The 15,215-nt window shown below is 35.5% G+C and overlaps 1 protein-coding gene across 2 annotated transcripts in view; it reads left to right on the plus strand.

The window, feature by feature from the left end:
• The window catches only part of LOC132909868 (uncharacterized), a 679,960-nt gene that overhangs the window by 332,613 nt on the left and 332,132 nt on the right, over window positions 1-15,215 (plus strand). Inside the window, exon 5 of one of the 2 annotated variants that reach the window (XM_060965019.1) lies at window positions 12,903-12,938. The exons of the other annotated variant lie outside the window; for it this stretch is intronic. Within the exon in view, the coding sequence (XP_060821002.1) occupies window positions 12,903-12,938 (36 nt within the window). The remainder of the gene's footprint in view (window positions 1-12,902; window positions 12,939-15,215) is intronic. 2 annotated transcript variants of the gene reach the window in all.

Here is a 15,215-nt window from a genome sequence, read left to right on the forward strand (position 1 = left end):
AAGTGAAATAACGTTAGGTACATACTTGCGAGTTTGAATTATAATTTTTATTGGTATTTTATAGATCTTTTTAAACCTTCCAATTCTGGAGTTGTGAGTAGATTACGGGTATTTTATGCAAATTCGTATGTTTTATGAAAATGAATTTTGAAGATTTGTTTCGAATGATAAATATTGCGGTGAGTAGTTTGCTGTGAATATTTTGTATATACGTGTGTATTATATGCATCCTGGATATTTTCTTGCATTTCAAAATTTATATTTTCAGTCGAGTTTTGAATCCTGATGAAGGAAAGGATCAGTGTTGAAAATTTTCTGAAATTTTATATTTTCAAACTTTTATATACCTGTTCTCCGTAGTTTTCGTTTTCAAAATTTAGGTATTTTTAGTAACACGTATTTTATTTTCATCTGGTGTTAGCCCGAGCTGAAATGAAAATTCACGTGTAAAAGCATCTGGTCGTTAAATTTGATCATGTTTTCCCTATATAATCTGTACCTTGCATTTAATGAATACAAAAATACCGAATATATTTATGTTGAAAAACAACAGAACATCTTTAGTTCCGTACGAGATGTAAATTATTTTTTATTTATGCAGCATAATCTGAAAAGCTATAAAGATGTAGGTACGTGTGTATGGTATTATCTGTTTTTCTCCAGAACAATTTATTCAGGAAGAAATTATTTTAATAGAGCTCAAATTTACAAATCGTTTCATTAAAGATCATCTTCTTCACCCATATAATAGAATTAATTTTCTCCCTCTAAACTTTTCTCTAAAATACCAAATTCCGGTAAAACGATAAAATACCAAACATGCAAACATTTCCTTCGTGTATCAAAATGCTGTTTAAAATAATCGTTTCCATTCGCTCACGACACATCGTTCGAACATACTCTCTCTTCCTCTTTCTCTGTCTCAGCCGCATTTCGATTAGCCCAACCATCAAGACGCAAATGTCTTCATCACCGTCAGTAATCGACACCAAGAGCAGTCCTTGGGTGAAATTTTAATTGGCACCGACCGACGGAAGATCCCATTCCCGAAACTCTTCCCGTTACATCGTTACCCTCGAGATGAACTTTCCATTAGCTCTCAAACTCAAAGGATTTTCCTCCTAGATAGCCTACTAGCTAGTAGGAATATCTTACTAACTGGAACCGGTAAGAACGTTTCAAACGATGCAGAATATGTACTTACTGTCTGACGATAAGGAGTAAAAATATCAAGGGAGAATAACAAGGAATGGGTAATGGAAGCTTCCGACTATACGTAATTAAAGGAAGGTAACCGATTCTGAAAGGACATATGCTCCTCTCTACCATCGGTCGTTCCTTCGTCACAGTTTCGTCTCTTCGTCGTGTAGCAGTCTACCTTGCGCCATTTTACAGGAGAGTTTCGAGCACGACCGCAAGCCTCAGCAACGAATTGCACGCCGGCAATTCCAGCCAGGCCGTGCTGATCTCGAGAAATAATTTTGTCCCGTGGTGGATGAATAACTTCGTCCACTTTAGCAACAGCCACGGCAAGTTTTCCGTCGGTTCATGACAGTTTGTAATATTCACTCCCTCCCCTCGCTTTCCATTCGCGCCGTGGTTATCGCTATTTTTGTAACGTGAATACGCCTCGTTGCGGTTGAAGAGCAATTTCCGGCCCTCGGTTCTTCAACGTCACAACTTGACGTCGACTATTCTGTTTTCGAATAAATCACGCTTTGTTTTCACGATACTTCCCGGTGACAGCGTTTTGCTGTTGTTCTTTCGATCGACTCGGGGCTTTCTAAACGTGGGAATTTTTTGCTCTCTGTAGGAAGCTGTGTTACTTTTTGAAACACCCTCTTTCAGGCAAGTTTTTGATTGATCCTTTGCTGGCATTAATCCTGCGGCGTTTGTCAAATTTTTGGACGTCAAACTCAGCCTGGTTCCAACGTTTAACAATAAGATTTTTAACGACGTTGCGAGAAGATTTTCGTACACAAAATTGTAATGGGAACTGTCGTGTACATATATCGTTAATAATTCTTCCATTTTATTTTCAGAAGTAAAAAACTGTTGAACTATCGAATCGGATATGATCCACGAAATGTAGAACGATTAATTAAATTGTACCTTATTTAGTACTTGTTGTATTATCCAAAAAAGAGCGTAGGAAGATTCAAGACATCTAATTTTATACGTCGATTTTTCATGCACCGTTCACACACTCCAACACTTTCTTGACAAGATGGATATTTCTTTGAAAACTGGGCAACATCATATTCTTCATAATTCACTTTACATCTGTCATTTAATGAACTGCGAGTATCAAACACCATGAAAATTATAGCAAATTATTATAATTAATAAAACCCATTATAATTATAAAGTCAACTTATTGTCGTAAAACCCAGAAAGAGAAGACATACACGCACAAGTACAATTATTAAGCTTTTGCGTGTAAATAAAATGCGATTTAAGAAATTGTTTCTACAAAAGTAAAAGCTATTCGCCGCAAACGTAAGTCGCCTCGCGATGTTACCTAATTCAGGCTGATCTTAGGAAGGAAACTCGTTGCAGGATCTTGAAACTTAGTTCATTCTAGGAAGAGTTGGCGAAACTTTCGCAATACGTCACGAATACCTAGATTTTCGTCTTTTCCAATACGCGTTGCGTGATCGTCCGTGTAATTTTCGAAACTTAGATTCCTTGCAAACATTTTGAGTGCCCACTGGCTCTTTCGTTTTCTCAGGAACATCGTGAAATGGAATTTTGTATCGTATCCAGGACCAGAGTCTCTCTATTTTTTCGCGTAATCGAAGTTTCTCACGAAGTTGAATCTTCGATTGAAACTCGCGAGCAACGCCAAATGGTTCAGCTTGATCAAAAACGTAATTCGAAATCGGATCGCGTTGCAACGTGTAGCTGCAGTTTCGCAAACGTTCTCGTACGTGTGTTATCTTCGGCTCGCGTTCTGCTGTTTTCTCCGAGCAATTTGGAAAATTGACAATAACCACGCTGTCTTCGTGCAAGTTTCATGCTTCTAGAATGAAGACATTTTACCGAACGAGAAAACTTTCCGTGGAGAACGCGTGTCAAATTTAAAGATGATACTTGAAAGAACGAAAGACAAGGTTGTAAAATTTTATTATACTGAAACATGAATTACTTTCCTAACGACGAGATGTAATTTAAATTAGAAAGTTAGAATAAAAGACAAATTGAGGAAGTTTCTGAAAGAGAGGGCTTATAATACAAAATGGTGAATAGAGAAAATTGTGTCGCAAGTTTTAGCTTTCTAGTCTTTTAATATTAACTACTTAACACGGTAAGACTCAACATTAACGCAAAGTTTCATTTCTAATATTTTTCAATCAATTTACGGTATCGAATTCTTTCGCTAACACGAATTCTTTGGCTATGAAACAGAATACCAAGGATTAAAGCTTCTTTTTGTTACCATTTCTTCCACTTAGATCGTACAATTTTATGAAATATAACGACATTGATTGGAATTTACATTTTATAGATCGACATTATTTCAAGCTATAAACGTTAGTCTTTAGTATAGTTTTCCGATTTGCAACAGACAGATCTAGACGATCAGGACATTCTGAAACACATTGAATCTTTATTCCCAATGCTACATCATAGCTAATAACTGGCAGTTTTCCAGAAGACGTAATATCACCTTCCAATAACATGAAACATCGAATTTTATTTGACCAGCGACACCATATTGCGGCGGATAGAAATATCGTAATGGAAAACCAATATCCCAGTTTATTTCGAATCTATTACAACGATTTAACTAAACCTCTACCTCGGTCCAACTTTATTCATCGCCAAACATTTTTTACAACAAACGCTTTATCGACTGTCGTACAATTTCACCTAAATATTTCAAACTCTTTACCCATAAAATGCTACGCTATAGGATAGTACTATGTTCTTCACTCGTTTTCCTTTTGTCTATTTCTAGGAAACGGTGGGTAAACCTTGTTATTTATGTCGCTGCAAACATTCAGATTCCACCTATGTTGGTGGACAATTTCACGAAACCAATGCAAACTCTTCGCTGCCCAGTAATTCATATCCTTTTGAAATAATTAATTCGAGAATATATCTGTGATTATTAATCTCTTGCCTCATTTCGTACAGTATCTTCTAACGTAAAATTTGGTGCTTTATCCGAATATAAGAAAAAATACAGAAATGCAGTAGAAAAGCATTGCATCTAAAAATACTGAAAATAACCGTTATATCACGATAAAAAAGCAAAGAACAAATCGATCACAGTACTGTATGTAATTCTCAGAGACTAATATTTTCAGCTTGGAACATTTTGTCGCGCTGCGAATAACTTACGAATTTTTTAAGTGCGCCATGTTACGAGACTCGCAACCTGGTATACTTAAAAATCTTATTTCCATTGAAAAAGTTTCGAAAAATGTCGAAATAAAGAGAAAACCGTAACGTTCGACCAATTTGGAACACGTGTTCTCCTACCATTACCTGTAACTTCAACGTTTTAACTCTTTAGATGAACCTCGCTAGGAGAATAAAAGGAAAACACAGGTGGGATAGCGCTGGAAAAACGATGGCTTTTCTCAGCTAGAATAGCGGTTTGTAGCTCAAAGAAATATTTCGATGTTGATTCCGACGCGAGCACTTATCCCGGTAATTTCAAGCGCTCGACAGGATCTCGAGGAACTCGAGGCGGACTTCCCACCCTAGGAATACCGCGAAGCCGGCTGGCGAAGTCATTTCACGAGCTGACTGTCGCTTGTGCGAAAACACCCTCTGATATACTCTCGACGATAGCTCTCGCAGCCGAACCGGATAAAGTGCTGACACGCGCGTACAGTTTCGAGTTATTTTGCCTTGGCACGAAGAGAAAAGAGAATAGAATGTTGGTATAAAGTATAGGTGTAAAGGTAGAAGGCAGGAGCAAGGCATTTTTTGTACCATTTTGATAATGCTTGAAAGCCACCGTTGGAACCTACTGTGAAATCCAATGATGCGGTGTACCTGTTTCGTGTGCTTGTGCTTCATCTTCTGGGAAGGTTAGAGTTGAAAGAGAAAGACGATATTGAGGACGATGGTAGATTCAGATAGATAACTGCTTCGTTGATTATTTTTTCAGAAGATGTTACTAGGCTGTGAGTGCTTGTACATTTGGGAGGAATTTAAAGAGTCAAAAATATACGGAATGCATGGAATATGCGAAACTATTCGAAATATCCAAAGTAAATTATTTCTTAAGGAGCGAAACGGATTTCTATTTCTTTCTATTTCGTCCCTTGTATGGTGGGTGTGTCTATAGTAGGTGTATTTGTAAAGCTACAAGATCGTACCAACATCTACTGTACAATAAAGCTTGAAGGGATGAAATCATCTTTAATACTCCTGGTTCGTGGAATAGAAAATAAAACAGAAAATTAGAAGCTGGTTTATATTTTCTTCCTTTAATAAAAATTTGTTCGGAAGTCTGTAAAAGAATTTTCATAATGACTAAAAACCCAGACATCAGAAACTATAATACCTCGTTACTATTAGAAACAAGTAAAATTGCCTAGAAAAATTTGAATACTGCAAATCGTATCAAAATACAAGTTTAGAATACCGGCACGACGAGATCTAATTATATTCACAAAAACAGATATCCATCAAAATGAAGCAAGTAAAAGTGAACGAATGATAAGAAGAAATCTTATTAAGAACTAAAAAGGAACAAGTTTCGCGAAAGAAGGCAAAAGATAGGGAAATACGTGGAGGTATTAGACTGAGAGATGACTTTCGACAAGCTGAGGATTTTCACGTGCAACGTAATACCACGCTGGTGTTATATCACAAGTTCTCGTGCTGAGCCTCCTACGAAGAGACGATATTTAACTTATGAATATTTGCCGACGTACGATATGAGGTTTGTGCTTTTCAGGCGTCTAAGTATAGCAGTGGATACCCGACATGGGCGAGCATAGGGATGAAAGGGTCGTAGCTACTTCTTCAGCGAGATACACACATCTTATCTGTTGCAATGTAGATACTCTATCGTGCTAAAATATTGTATTGTGTCTAGAATATACGTATTATGTCTAATTTCATCACTCTTCTCCGTAGGAGTATTACAGCGATATATTTATAAAAATATATCACGTATGTTGTAGGAAACTTTTCGAAATTTCACTGGTACACATTTACATTTGCATGGTATAAACTTTTTGAAAATCTCTATTTCTGACAGTAGGATATATATTAAACGACTATATGTATTACTCTGTTTCACATTTTTAGTGTCTAGATGATCAAATTCTAAATAAAAATTTATTATTTGTTGCATTCTAAACAGACGCTATAAATTTACGTTAACGTATCTCTTCAGTGGGTAAACATCGACTCATTTTGTAATCGTCAAAAATTTCGTTTCACTTGAGCTCTGGGTCAATAATACGATCGAATCGGTGCCTATATTTATGAAGTTGAAAGTTATCTTCGCGGTGTTAGCGTGGCAGAAAATTCAGATGTAGTTACCTTCGAAAGTGGATCGAACGACGGTTAATTAAAACTTTTCTCGAGAATGTCTTCGTATTACTTGCGCTCGATCCCTGCGGCTGCGTTTCGATTCCGACAGTAACGATTCGACGTTATTAAACCACAGCGATCGTTCGATTGTGACTTCGAAAAACCAACTTCGATTGTTTACTCACGAACGATAAGCTCTTGGCGCTTTTAAAGTATGAAATATGAAAATCTCCGGACGGATGAAGTGGAAAATACGCAACCAAAAATCGTCGTCCCTCTGATAAAACGAAAGCTCATCCATTGTTCAGGGTATTATATCTCACTGAATTAAATAAGCGTGTTTTTCTCGGGCTTCGACAAATTTCATTTTAAAGAGAAAACATAACAATTTTTATTTTTCAAATAATGTAGACAAGTTAACTTTGATTTGTGTCATGATCAAATAAATCATTTTTTAGTCATTTTCTGTTTTCGTTAATTAAATAATAAATGTATAAATTTATAACCCTGAAACAAATATAACGTTATAAACGTATATTGTGGATATATGATACGATGATATATCATATGATCATAAATATGATATTCGTATCATGTCATTTGTATAATTTTACAATATACTGCTGATGCACCTCGATTTTCATGTAATTCCTATCTATTTATTATTAACTAGATTTCTAGATTTCTGTTTAAAAAATTCTTCATAAATAAAACGAAGCAGTATTACGTATATAATATAAACCACATAATTTTTTCTAAAATATCTTTCAATATTCTATTTACGTTTACTAAAAGTTTACAAATAAAATAAACATACATAATAAAAATACCACACGAAATTTATAATGAGATTTCTTTAATGCAGAAATATTTGCAGCTTGCATAGCTGCATTAACGAAAATTTTACGTTATTGTTCTTCGTTATCTCCCTCTATTATTCAAGCTACACTCACGCACTTCGAAACGTTTGTATCGACTTTACAGATTTAGCTAGAATTAACGTGCACGAGCCCGACATTTTTCCACGAGACGAGAAAAAATGAACAGAGGGATATACGATGGCATCGTGAACACCAACAGGATATTTCGTGTCTTTTGTTCCTTGTAACGTCGCCTCGTTATTCAACCGGTGTGTTATAATAATAAAATGCGAGGAAATGCGTACATTTTGCTCCTTTTATATTTTTACAAAATTGATTCAAGCGTGGCTCGTTATAAATCTCCTTGTTATAGAGTCTGCAAATTTGTGGGAACGTTCCTTTAACGTTATTCGTAGAATAGTATTCATATCATCGTTGTTAATCGTCTGTTTCTCGTATCATTATAATATAATATCGTAATATGCTATCCTTTTCTCTAGTCAAAGATTCGTACTATTTAATTAGTTGCAGATTTGGTTAAGTGGGAAAAGAATTCAAAACTTTAGGAAGAAGTGAACAATCTTCCATACAATCATTTCACGTAGGACGAAAAAAGTTTCTGTAAAAAAAAAGAACGAAGAAATTCGTGTAATGTGTAAATATATTCATACGTTTATTCATATGTGTACGTAGATATTACGTAAGTATAATGTACGACAGAAACTTTCTGAAATACGTTAAAAACCAATGTATCACAAGATATTACAGAAGTAGCATTCGCTTCAAAATTGTAACAGCTACGTAATCCCGTATACGTCGCTGTGATAGTATTGTAAATTCAAATCCATGTTCTCCGAAGTTTAAGCTCCATATTGAAATGCCTGAATTGTTGGATAATGTCTTCCGAGGCTCGATTAAACATCGTAGTCCCGAGGGTCTTGAGGATAATGGAGGAAGTGAGACGTTACCTTTCAAAAGTTGGAAACCTGTCACGCACTAAATATAGCATTTAAATAGAAATTTGAAATTTTGAATAGAGAAACGCGCAAGACCGGCGAACGAAGCAAAATGGAAAATACGAGATATAGCAAAAAAAAAAAAAAAAAAAAGAAAAAAGAACAGACGGTGGAAAAATATTAAGAAAATTGCTCCATAGATTATCTCCATAGATTGAGTTTAATCTTTAGCCATGACTAGCCATAATCTTTTCAATTTCGAAAACTTTATAAGCTTTCTTTATATCCTTGTTCTTGCAGCTTCTTTTGGCCTGGTCAAAGAAATGCGACGCTGCGTACGAAAAGGAAGCTCTTTAATGGAGCTTTTCTCCCTTGATCTTACACCCATTCTCGCTTCCTATTCATCCTCTAAATTCATCTTTTGGTTTTACCACCATTGCTGCTTAACTGTTCGTATCCCATTCGTTCTAGCTGTTTCGTGCACGCACGCATTCATCAAGATTCCGTTTACGATGCATTTTAGAATTTTAGGAGGAACACAGAGATCTCTGGCCAACATTAAAATAAAATTCAGGAGAAACGATGAATTTGAGAATATTGGTCGTAATACCATGTTGAAAGATAATTTGCTTTTTTCATAAGTAGACTACGAATATTTACGCGAATTCATATTTTTATGTATGGAATTTTGGAACGAAACGACTAAAAAATGGTACTTAGATAGAAAATTGTTTTACCTATCAAGTATTGTAATAGGAAAATAAAAGAATTTGTAATAAGAAGATTTGCCTATGAAATACTTCAAGTATTGTTGAAGGTTTTAAAAATTTGCGTCCGTTAAAATTAGAATTGAAAGTCACAGAGATACTTTAGACACAAATAACGTAAACTCTGCTACGAGCAGTTTATAGCAGTTTGAATATTGCGCTGCGAAAATATGGATTCTTTGGGTAGAAAATTAAAGAATAATTACTGAAATTACTCGGGCTGGCAGACGCGGTGGAAGTTCATGAAAGTTGGTTGGATCGTTGGCTCTCAAAGTAAACCGGCTCTACAATTTTACAGCGGACTGATTGCATCTAGATTAACAGTCGCAGAGTCGTGTTCAGAAGTTTCGTTTCCTTAAGCAAACGACAGGAAGTAACATCGATCTGGTAGGCTCGAATTACGAGAGACCATTCTTTGCAACGATTAAGATTAATCAAATTATTCTCGATCCTCTCTCTTTTCAGCATACGAAATGAAATCGTTTTACATTATTTTTTATTTATTTTTATCAAATATTATTTTATACGAAAGATTTCTTTATGGAGAAAAATGATCGCAGACAAAGGTAGATCTGTTTAAAACTAGGAAATCGTATGAGGATAAAAGTCAAAGTTAAAATTAGAAAATCGTATCAGGATAAATGTCTACGTTGGTGAATTATTGGCGTTTTCCTTCGTTTACCCAAGAAGATTTTTCCATGCTTCAGAAATTTAATTAATTACGGAGCTTTGTTTCTTTTACCCTGTTTTCTTTACATTTCCTCTGCGTTATTTATTCAACTTCAAACTCCTTTGAGCGGCTGCCTCGTGACTTAACCACTTTTCTTTTAGTTGGATCAGCTTGTAAACCTAGGATGTTGGGAAGATTTCTTTTTTCAACGTACCTTTCACTTAGAAAGAGAAAGAGCAAGAGGGAGCAAGAAATGAAAAAGCTCTGGGCGAGAGCAATGTTGTTTTTTTTTTCCGTGTCTCGTTTCAAGAATCATACATCGACGATGCATAAAATGAAATTTGTGTCTTTCATCAGAGCTAGATTATAATATTAACGTAATTAGGACGGCTTTTCGATGTAAACGTTATTACTGAATAGAATATTTGTATAATTAAGATAATTACATGAATGTAGATCCATTTTTGCGTTCACTTCACCTTCCGTACGTTGAAATTAATTGAGTAATATCCTTTGTTGCGTGCATTTTTTCTTATTTCCATTTCAAATGGAGTTAACGTTGTATTTCATAGACCTATGGTTTCGATGAAATTAAAAAATGGCACCTTTCTTCAATTTGTGTCGTTAAATGATACATAACAATTATAATCTACAGTAAACAACATTAATGTTTTTATCACGATAAAGAATACAAACAAACATGAAATTACATAAATAAATTGACTCAAACTATTACAAGCCATCTATAACCTAATGATATTAGTCGAATATTTTGAATATTTAGTTGAATGTATATTGAAAATTATTTCCATAAATGTGCCCAATTTTTTACATTATCACACGTCTTTGAAGAAGAACCAACAAATGAAAACTTAAAAACCATATAATATATCTATTAATACATACGTTTCTCCACCCATCCAAAAGAATTCTTTAAATATTTTCCCGAAATATTTAAAAGACTAAAACAATAATTTAAATTTCCTTTTCAAATATCATCTCTGTGTTATCTTGTTTTCAAACGATAACAGGTTCCAGATCTCATCGTCTCTAAGGGTAGAAAATTTCTATCGTTTCGTTTTTCCAAGTTCGTTACAAACTTTCTTCCGTGTCTGTTCGTTCGAACGAAAGGGAAGGTCGAAAAATTCGCGAGGAAACGCGACAACTGCTCGGGACTGAAAGCTTTCGATTCGTAGTCTCGTAGATTCGGAACAAAAGACGGTCATCTCGCGAAACACGGAATTTCCAGGAATATTTGTTTGATATAGCGGTTCCGTCGGTCCGGTCGGTCCATTAGATCGACAAATATATCCCACTATCTCGCGACGAGAACGATGGCGCACCTCTTCTTGTCAATCCTTTTTTTCGCGCAACACCGGGGAAAAATTTTGTCCGTGGAACGACCGTGACTAACAGAAGAATGCATTTCTCCGCTCGGACAAAAATATTGCAGGTTCGACTAACAAGATGTCAGACAACAAATGCTAAAATATTTATACCAGGCGTGTTGGAATAAAAGTGCGGCTCTTTGTGTACCTATTGGCCGGTTCCCTTCGTATCTCTCTTTTTCTCGATTGCCTCGTCAAACTGGATGGGGGAGGGATTCCATCCGGTCGAGCATCGATTTTAAGCTTTTCCGTTTGTTTGTTCCACCGGAACGCACTGTGTCTTCGTGGCTCAAAAGGCCCTCTCCTTTCGATAGCCTTTGAAACCTTGTTTATCCGCTACGAGCTGAAATGCTCGGGTCCGAAGGGTATTTAATTTCGTATGATGCTGATTCGTGCGAGCACGAGTCGCGCACACAAGCAGGGCGAAATTCGCAGGGTAAATAATAAGTTATCGACGAAATTGCGTGGGAGTCGAAGAATCTCGTTGTAGATTTTACGACGAATTCGGCAGAAGCTTGCGAATTTTAAAGGTAGACTCGTTTGGGCAAGTTGGATAAAATGTGATTGGAAAGGGAAGTAAAGAGTGACATTTTTTGAACTGTGCATGTGATTGGTTCACTGTTTAAATTTGGTACGTTTGAAGTAAAGAAACTTCGTGTCGCGAAAAGTATATTGTAGTTGCTGCTTTATTTGATGTAATTTGTATTGATTCTTCTAAAATTGATTTGAGTAAAATTTGTAATTTCCTTAAAAATTTCCTTAAATGTATATGATTAATAATCATTTATATTGATTACTGATAATCAAATCAATTAAATTTCCGTCATCCATAATGATTACTGGTAGCTAAAAAAATTTTAATCGTTCATAAGGGATTATTCGTAATGAGAACAATTATAAATTAATGTTTTCTAATCTTTTCGTTTTTTTTTTAGAAATTTACTTGAAATTTATTGATAACTGACTTTCACTCGAATAAACATTAATTGTTTCTCAATAACATTTTTTCAAAAGATGTTTTAAATAAGCGTTATTTTGGGTATCTGCAATATTATATACGTATAAATGATTACAATTAAAGTGACATAACGAAGACAAGTACTTAACCCCGATCATGTTCCTACATATATCAATAAAAGCCTAATTCTAATTGTGTTAAAAACATTTGTACATTTTCAAAATTGTGTAAACAAAAATTCTATCGTTTATGCTTCAATTAATTTAAGTGTATTAATTTTTGTTTAGTTATTTTTAATGAAAATTAAGAGCACTCGGAAAACTGGCATTACAATGCGGAATAATCATCGTATCCTTTTACTAGAATGTCTTTTATCTTGACTGATCAAGAATTTATTTACTAAACAATCAATTCTATAAACTCATTTGGCATAAAAAATAATTTGACCTTCGTATTTACCAATATCATTATTGTTTATTAATAAATTCAACAGTCGGGTTTAATAATATCGAACAAGAAGAGGCATTTACAATATCCTCGATACCGTCGATATTCGCGAAATTGTTAAAATTCCTGGAATCGATAAGCACACAGAAACTCTCGAATGTTTAGAGAGCCTTTCGTGTTCTGGATACTTGAACGGAACTTTCGGCGTAAAGAATAGACGAAAATCAAGTAATTCTCGCAACGTTCCGTTTTCAATCATACCTTTCGCATCTATGCATTCATAAAATTCATAACATTCATCTTCGATCTGGGAAAATCGCATTAAACTTTCAACGCATTCGTTTCCTCTCAGACTTGCAAAAGATTTCAAATCTTTAAAGCTCGTCTGGTAAGTGTTTCTAGTTTTACCGTACGTAATGTACCTGTATCCTATTTGTATGCACAGCATTTCGTTTATTTTATAGCACACGCAACAGTCTCACGCAATTTTTACAAAGATTTGCAAGGTACAGTTTCATAAGAGCAGTGACACGTCAGCTAGTACATTTTTCTCGCGGTTTTGAAATTTTAACGAGGAGCAACGCGAATGCATCGTGATTTCATAATTTACATACATTACTACTCTTCCTACAAAGTAATCGTTAATTTGCTCGTGGTTGATTTATTTTTACGCAGCTTAATTATTTCTTTAAATCACTTTAAATCTATTTTTAATCATTTGGTTATTCTTTTATCCATACCTTTATTCCTTCGTATACGTTGTCAGTCATAAATTACTAAATAAATCGCGCATTTAGGAACATTATACTCATCAAGATTTATGTTAAGAATTGTCGTTTACAATATTAAAAAAATTAATTATCCCGAAAATGTGACAATAATAGAAAATGAAATCATTTCAGATTTCCTAATTCTTGAAATTTATAATTAAAGTGTCAAAAATAAGGAAGTACCTGGATTTCATTTTATATTACTTCTATTATACTATTACTTAATTCTCTTCCACATCCACTTATCCACTCTTTCATCCACTCTGTCGCACATATCTGATTCCTTACAGCCATTTCTAATTCCTTCCGTAACGATAATTTCTTTCTCTCCATCGTCGACAGGCGACCGGGTCAGAATTAACAGCGATAATTCGTACGGTTTCCCGGGAAATAATCTACGGTCCATTAAGTAGATTCCGTAACGCGAGTAAATTCGCTGGGAGAACGAGGCCACAGTCCTGCAGAGAACACGTGACCGTCGGATTTCCGCCAGGACAAAACGTTCATGGACTTTTCTTCGAGCGGCCACGTAATCTTGCATGCCCGTTAAGCGGCGGACGGAATTAAAACGAGCCAGTACGCGTAGGACGTATAAACGAAAGCCCGGCTTTGTTCCATTTTTTCCCCTCGCCGTCGGCCAATTCCACGCCGCTTAATGTAGCCGTAAGGGGAACTCACGAAAATTGTCCACGACACGTCGCCAAAGTGGAAGGTAAACGTGTGAGAATCTGAGAAAATAAGGGTTCCGGAGAAGAAGTATCTTTGAATGATTTATCGTTCTCTGTCATTGACGATGGTTCTCTTTCGTTTTTCCTGATAGATGGAATCTGAGAATTTATGAAAAATGCGCAAAAACGAGACGTATAGGAAGAAGCTGAATGCATTTAAAGGGAATGGATTAATTAGGTGTGCAATTACAGATGTGGACTTTTAAATGAGGTAAAATTCCTGTCAAGTTACTGCATATTTATTCTTTTTTCTTGGTAGCTAGATAGATATGTATATTTTCGTCTTCTTGAAACTCGTACCATCGAAACGATCAAAATAACTGCTTTCAGATTCTTTGTCTCTGTGGTTATTAAAAAACATGTAGAGATTCTTGACAAGACCATTGTAGAATTTTACTGACAAAAATGGGGATATACATATTTCTTTTTCACAAACTTCTACCTTTTAATATATTTAAAACTACAAGTTGATAGTGTTCATTCTTTATGAAACAAAGAATATTCGAGATTATAAAATTTCTGAGGTATTTGTAAGAAAGAAAAGTATTTCGCTAATTTTTAGTTTATACGTACAACGATATACAATAATCCACGCAATCCAGTCCTACCTTCGATCAATTTTTTACATCTACTATCTTCTCTTCCCGCGATCGAAAGTTCATTGCACGCCTAATTAAAATTCACGTACGACGTTCCATACCATCAACGAGCTCGGCGATAACAATACAATTTCCACAAGCAGATGGAACATACATGGTAGAATAAACACACTGTTTTCCATAAGAGGCTAAAAGAGAACAAGGTTGAAGAATCATTAGGACCTGCTGTTACAATCGTTCTGGGTGGAAAATAAAGCCCAATGAGTGATAAAGAAAGCGACAATGGATCGTGTGTTATCCTCTCGCCTGCGAGAATTCTTGCCTGTTCGTTCGAATCCTTCTAATTAGAGTCCAATTCGACGAGGGCAACGAGCTCGTTTCAACGGCAACATTCTGCACGTTGCAGCCGAATTTCCTTTTAATTCACGTCCCCGACTTCGTCCTGACTGTTCCGTACAGGGCCAGGAACTACAGCTTCTCTCTTCGCCACGCAATTTGTCTTCCCTGTTCGTTCCCTCATTTTTTTCTTTCCTTTTTTTTTCTCTCTCGTCCCTTGCCAGTTTTCGTG

The sequence above is a fragment of the Bombus pascuorum genome, chromosome 8 (assembly GCF_905332965.1).
Source record: "Bombus pascuorum chromosome 8, iyBomPasc1.1, whole genome shotgun sequence".
NCBI lineage: Eukaryota > Metazoa > Arthropoda > Insecta > Hymenoptera > Apidae > Bombus > Bombus pascuorum.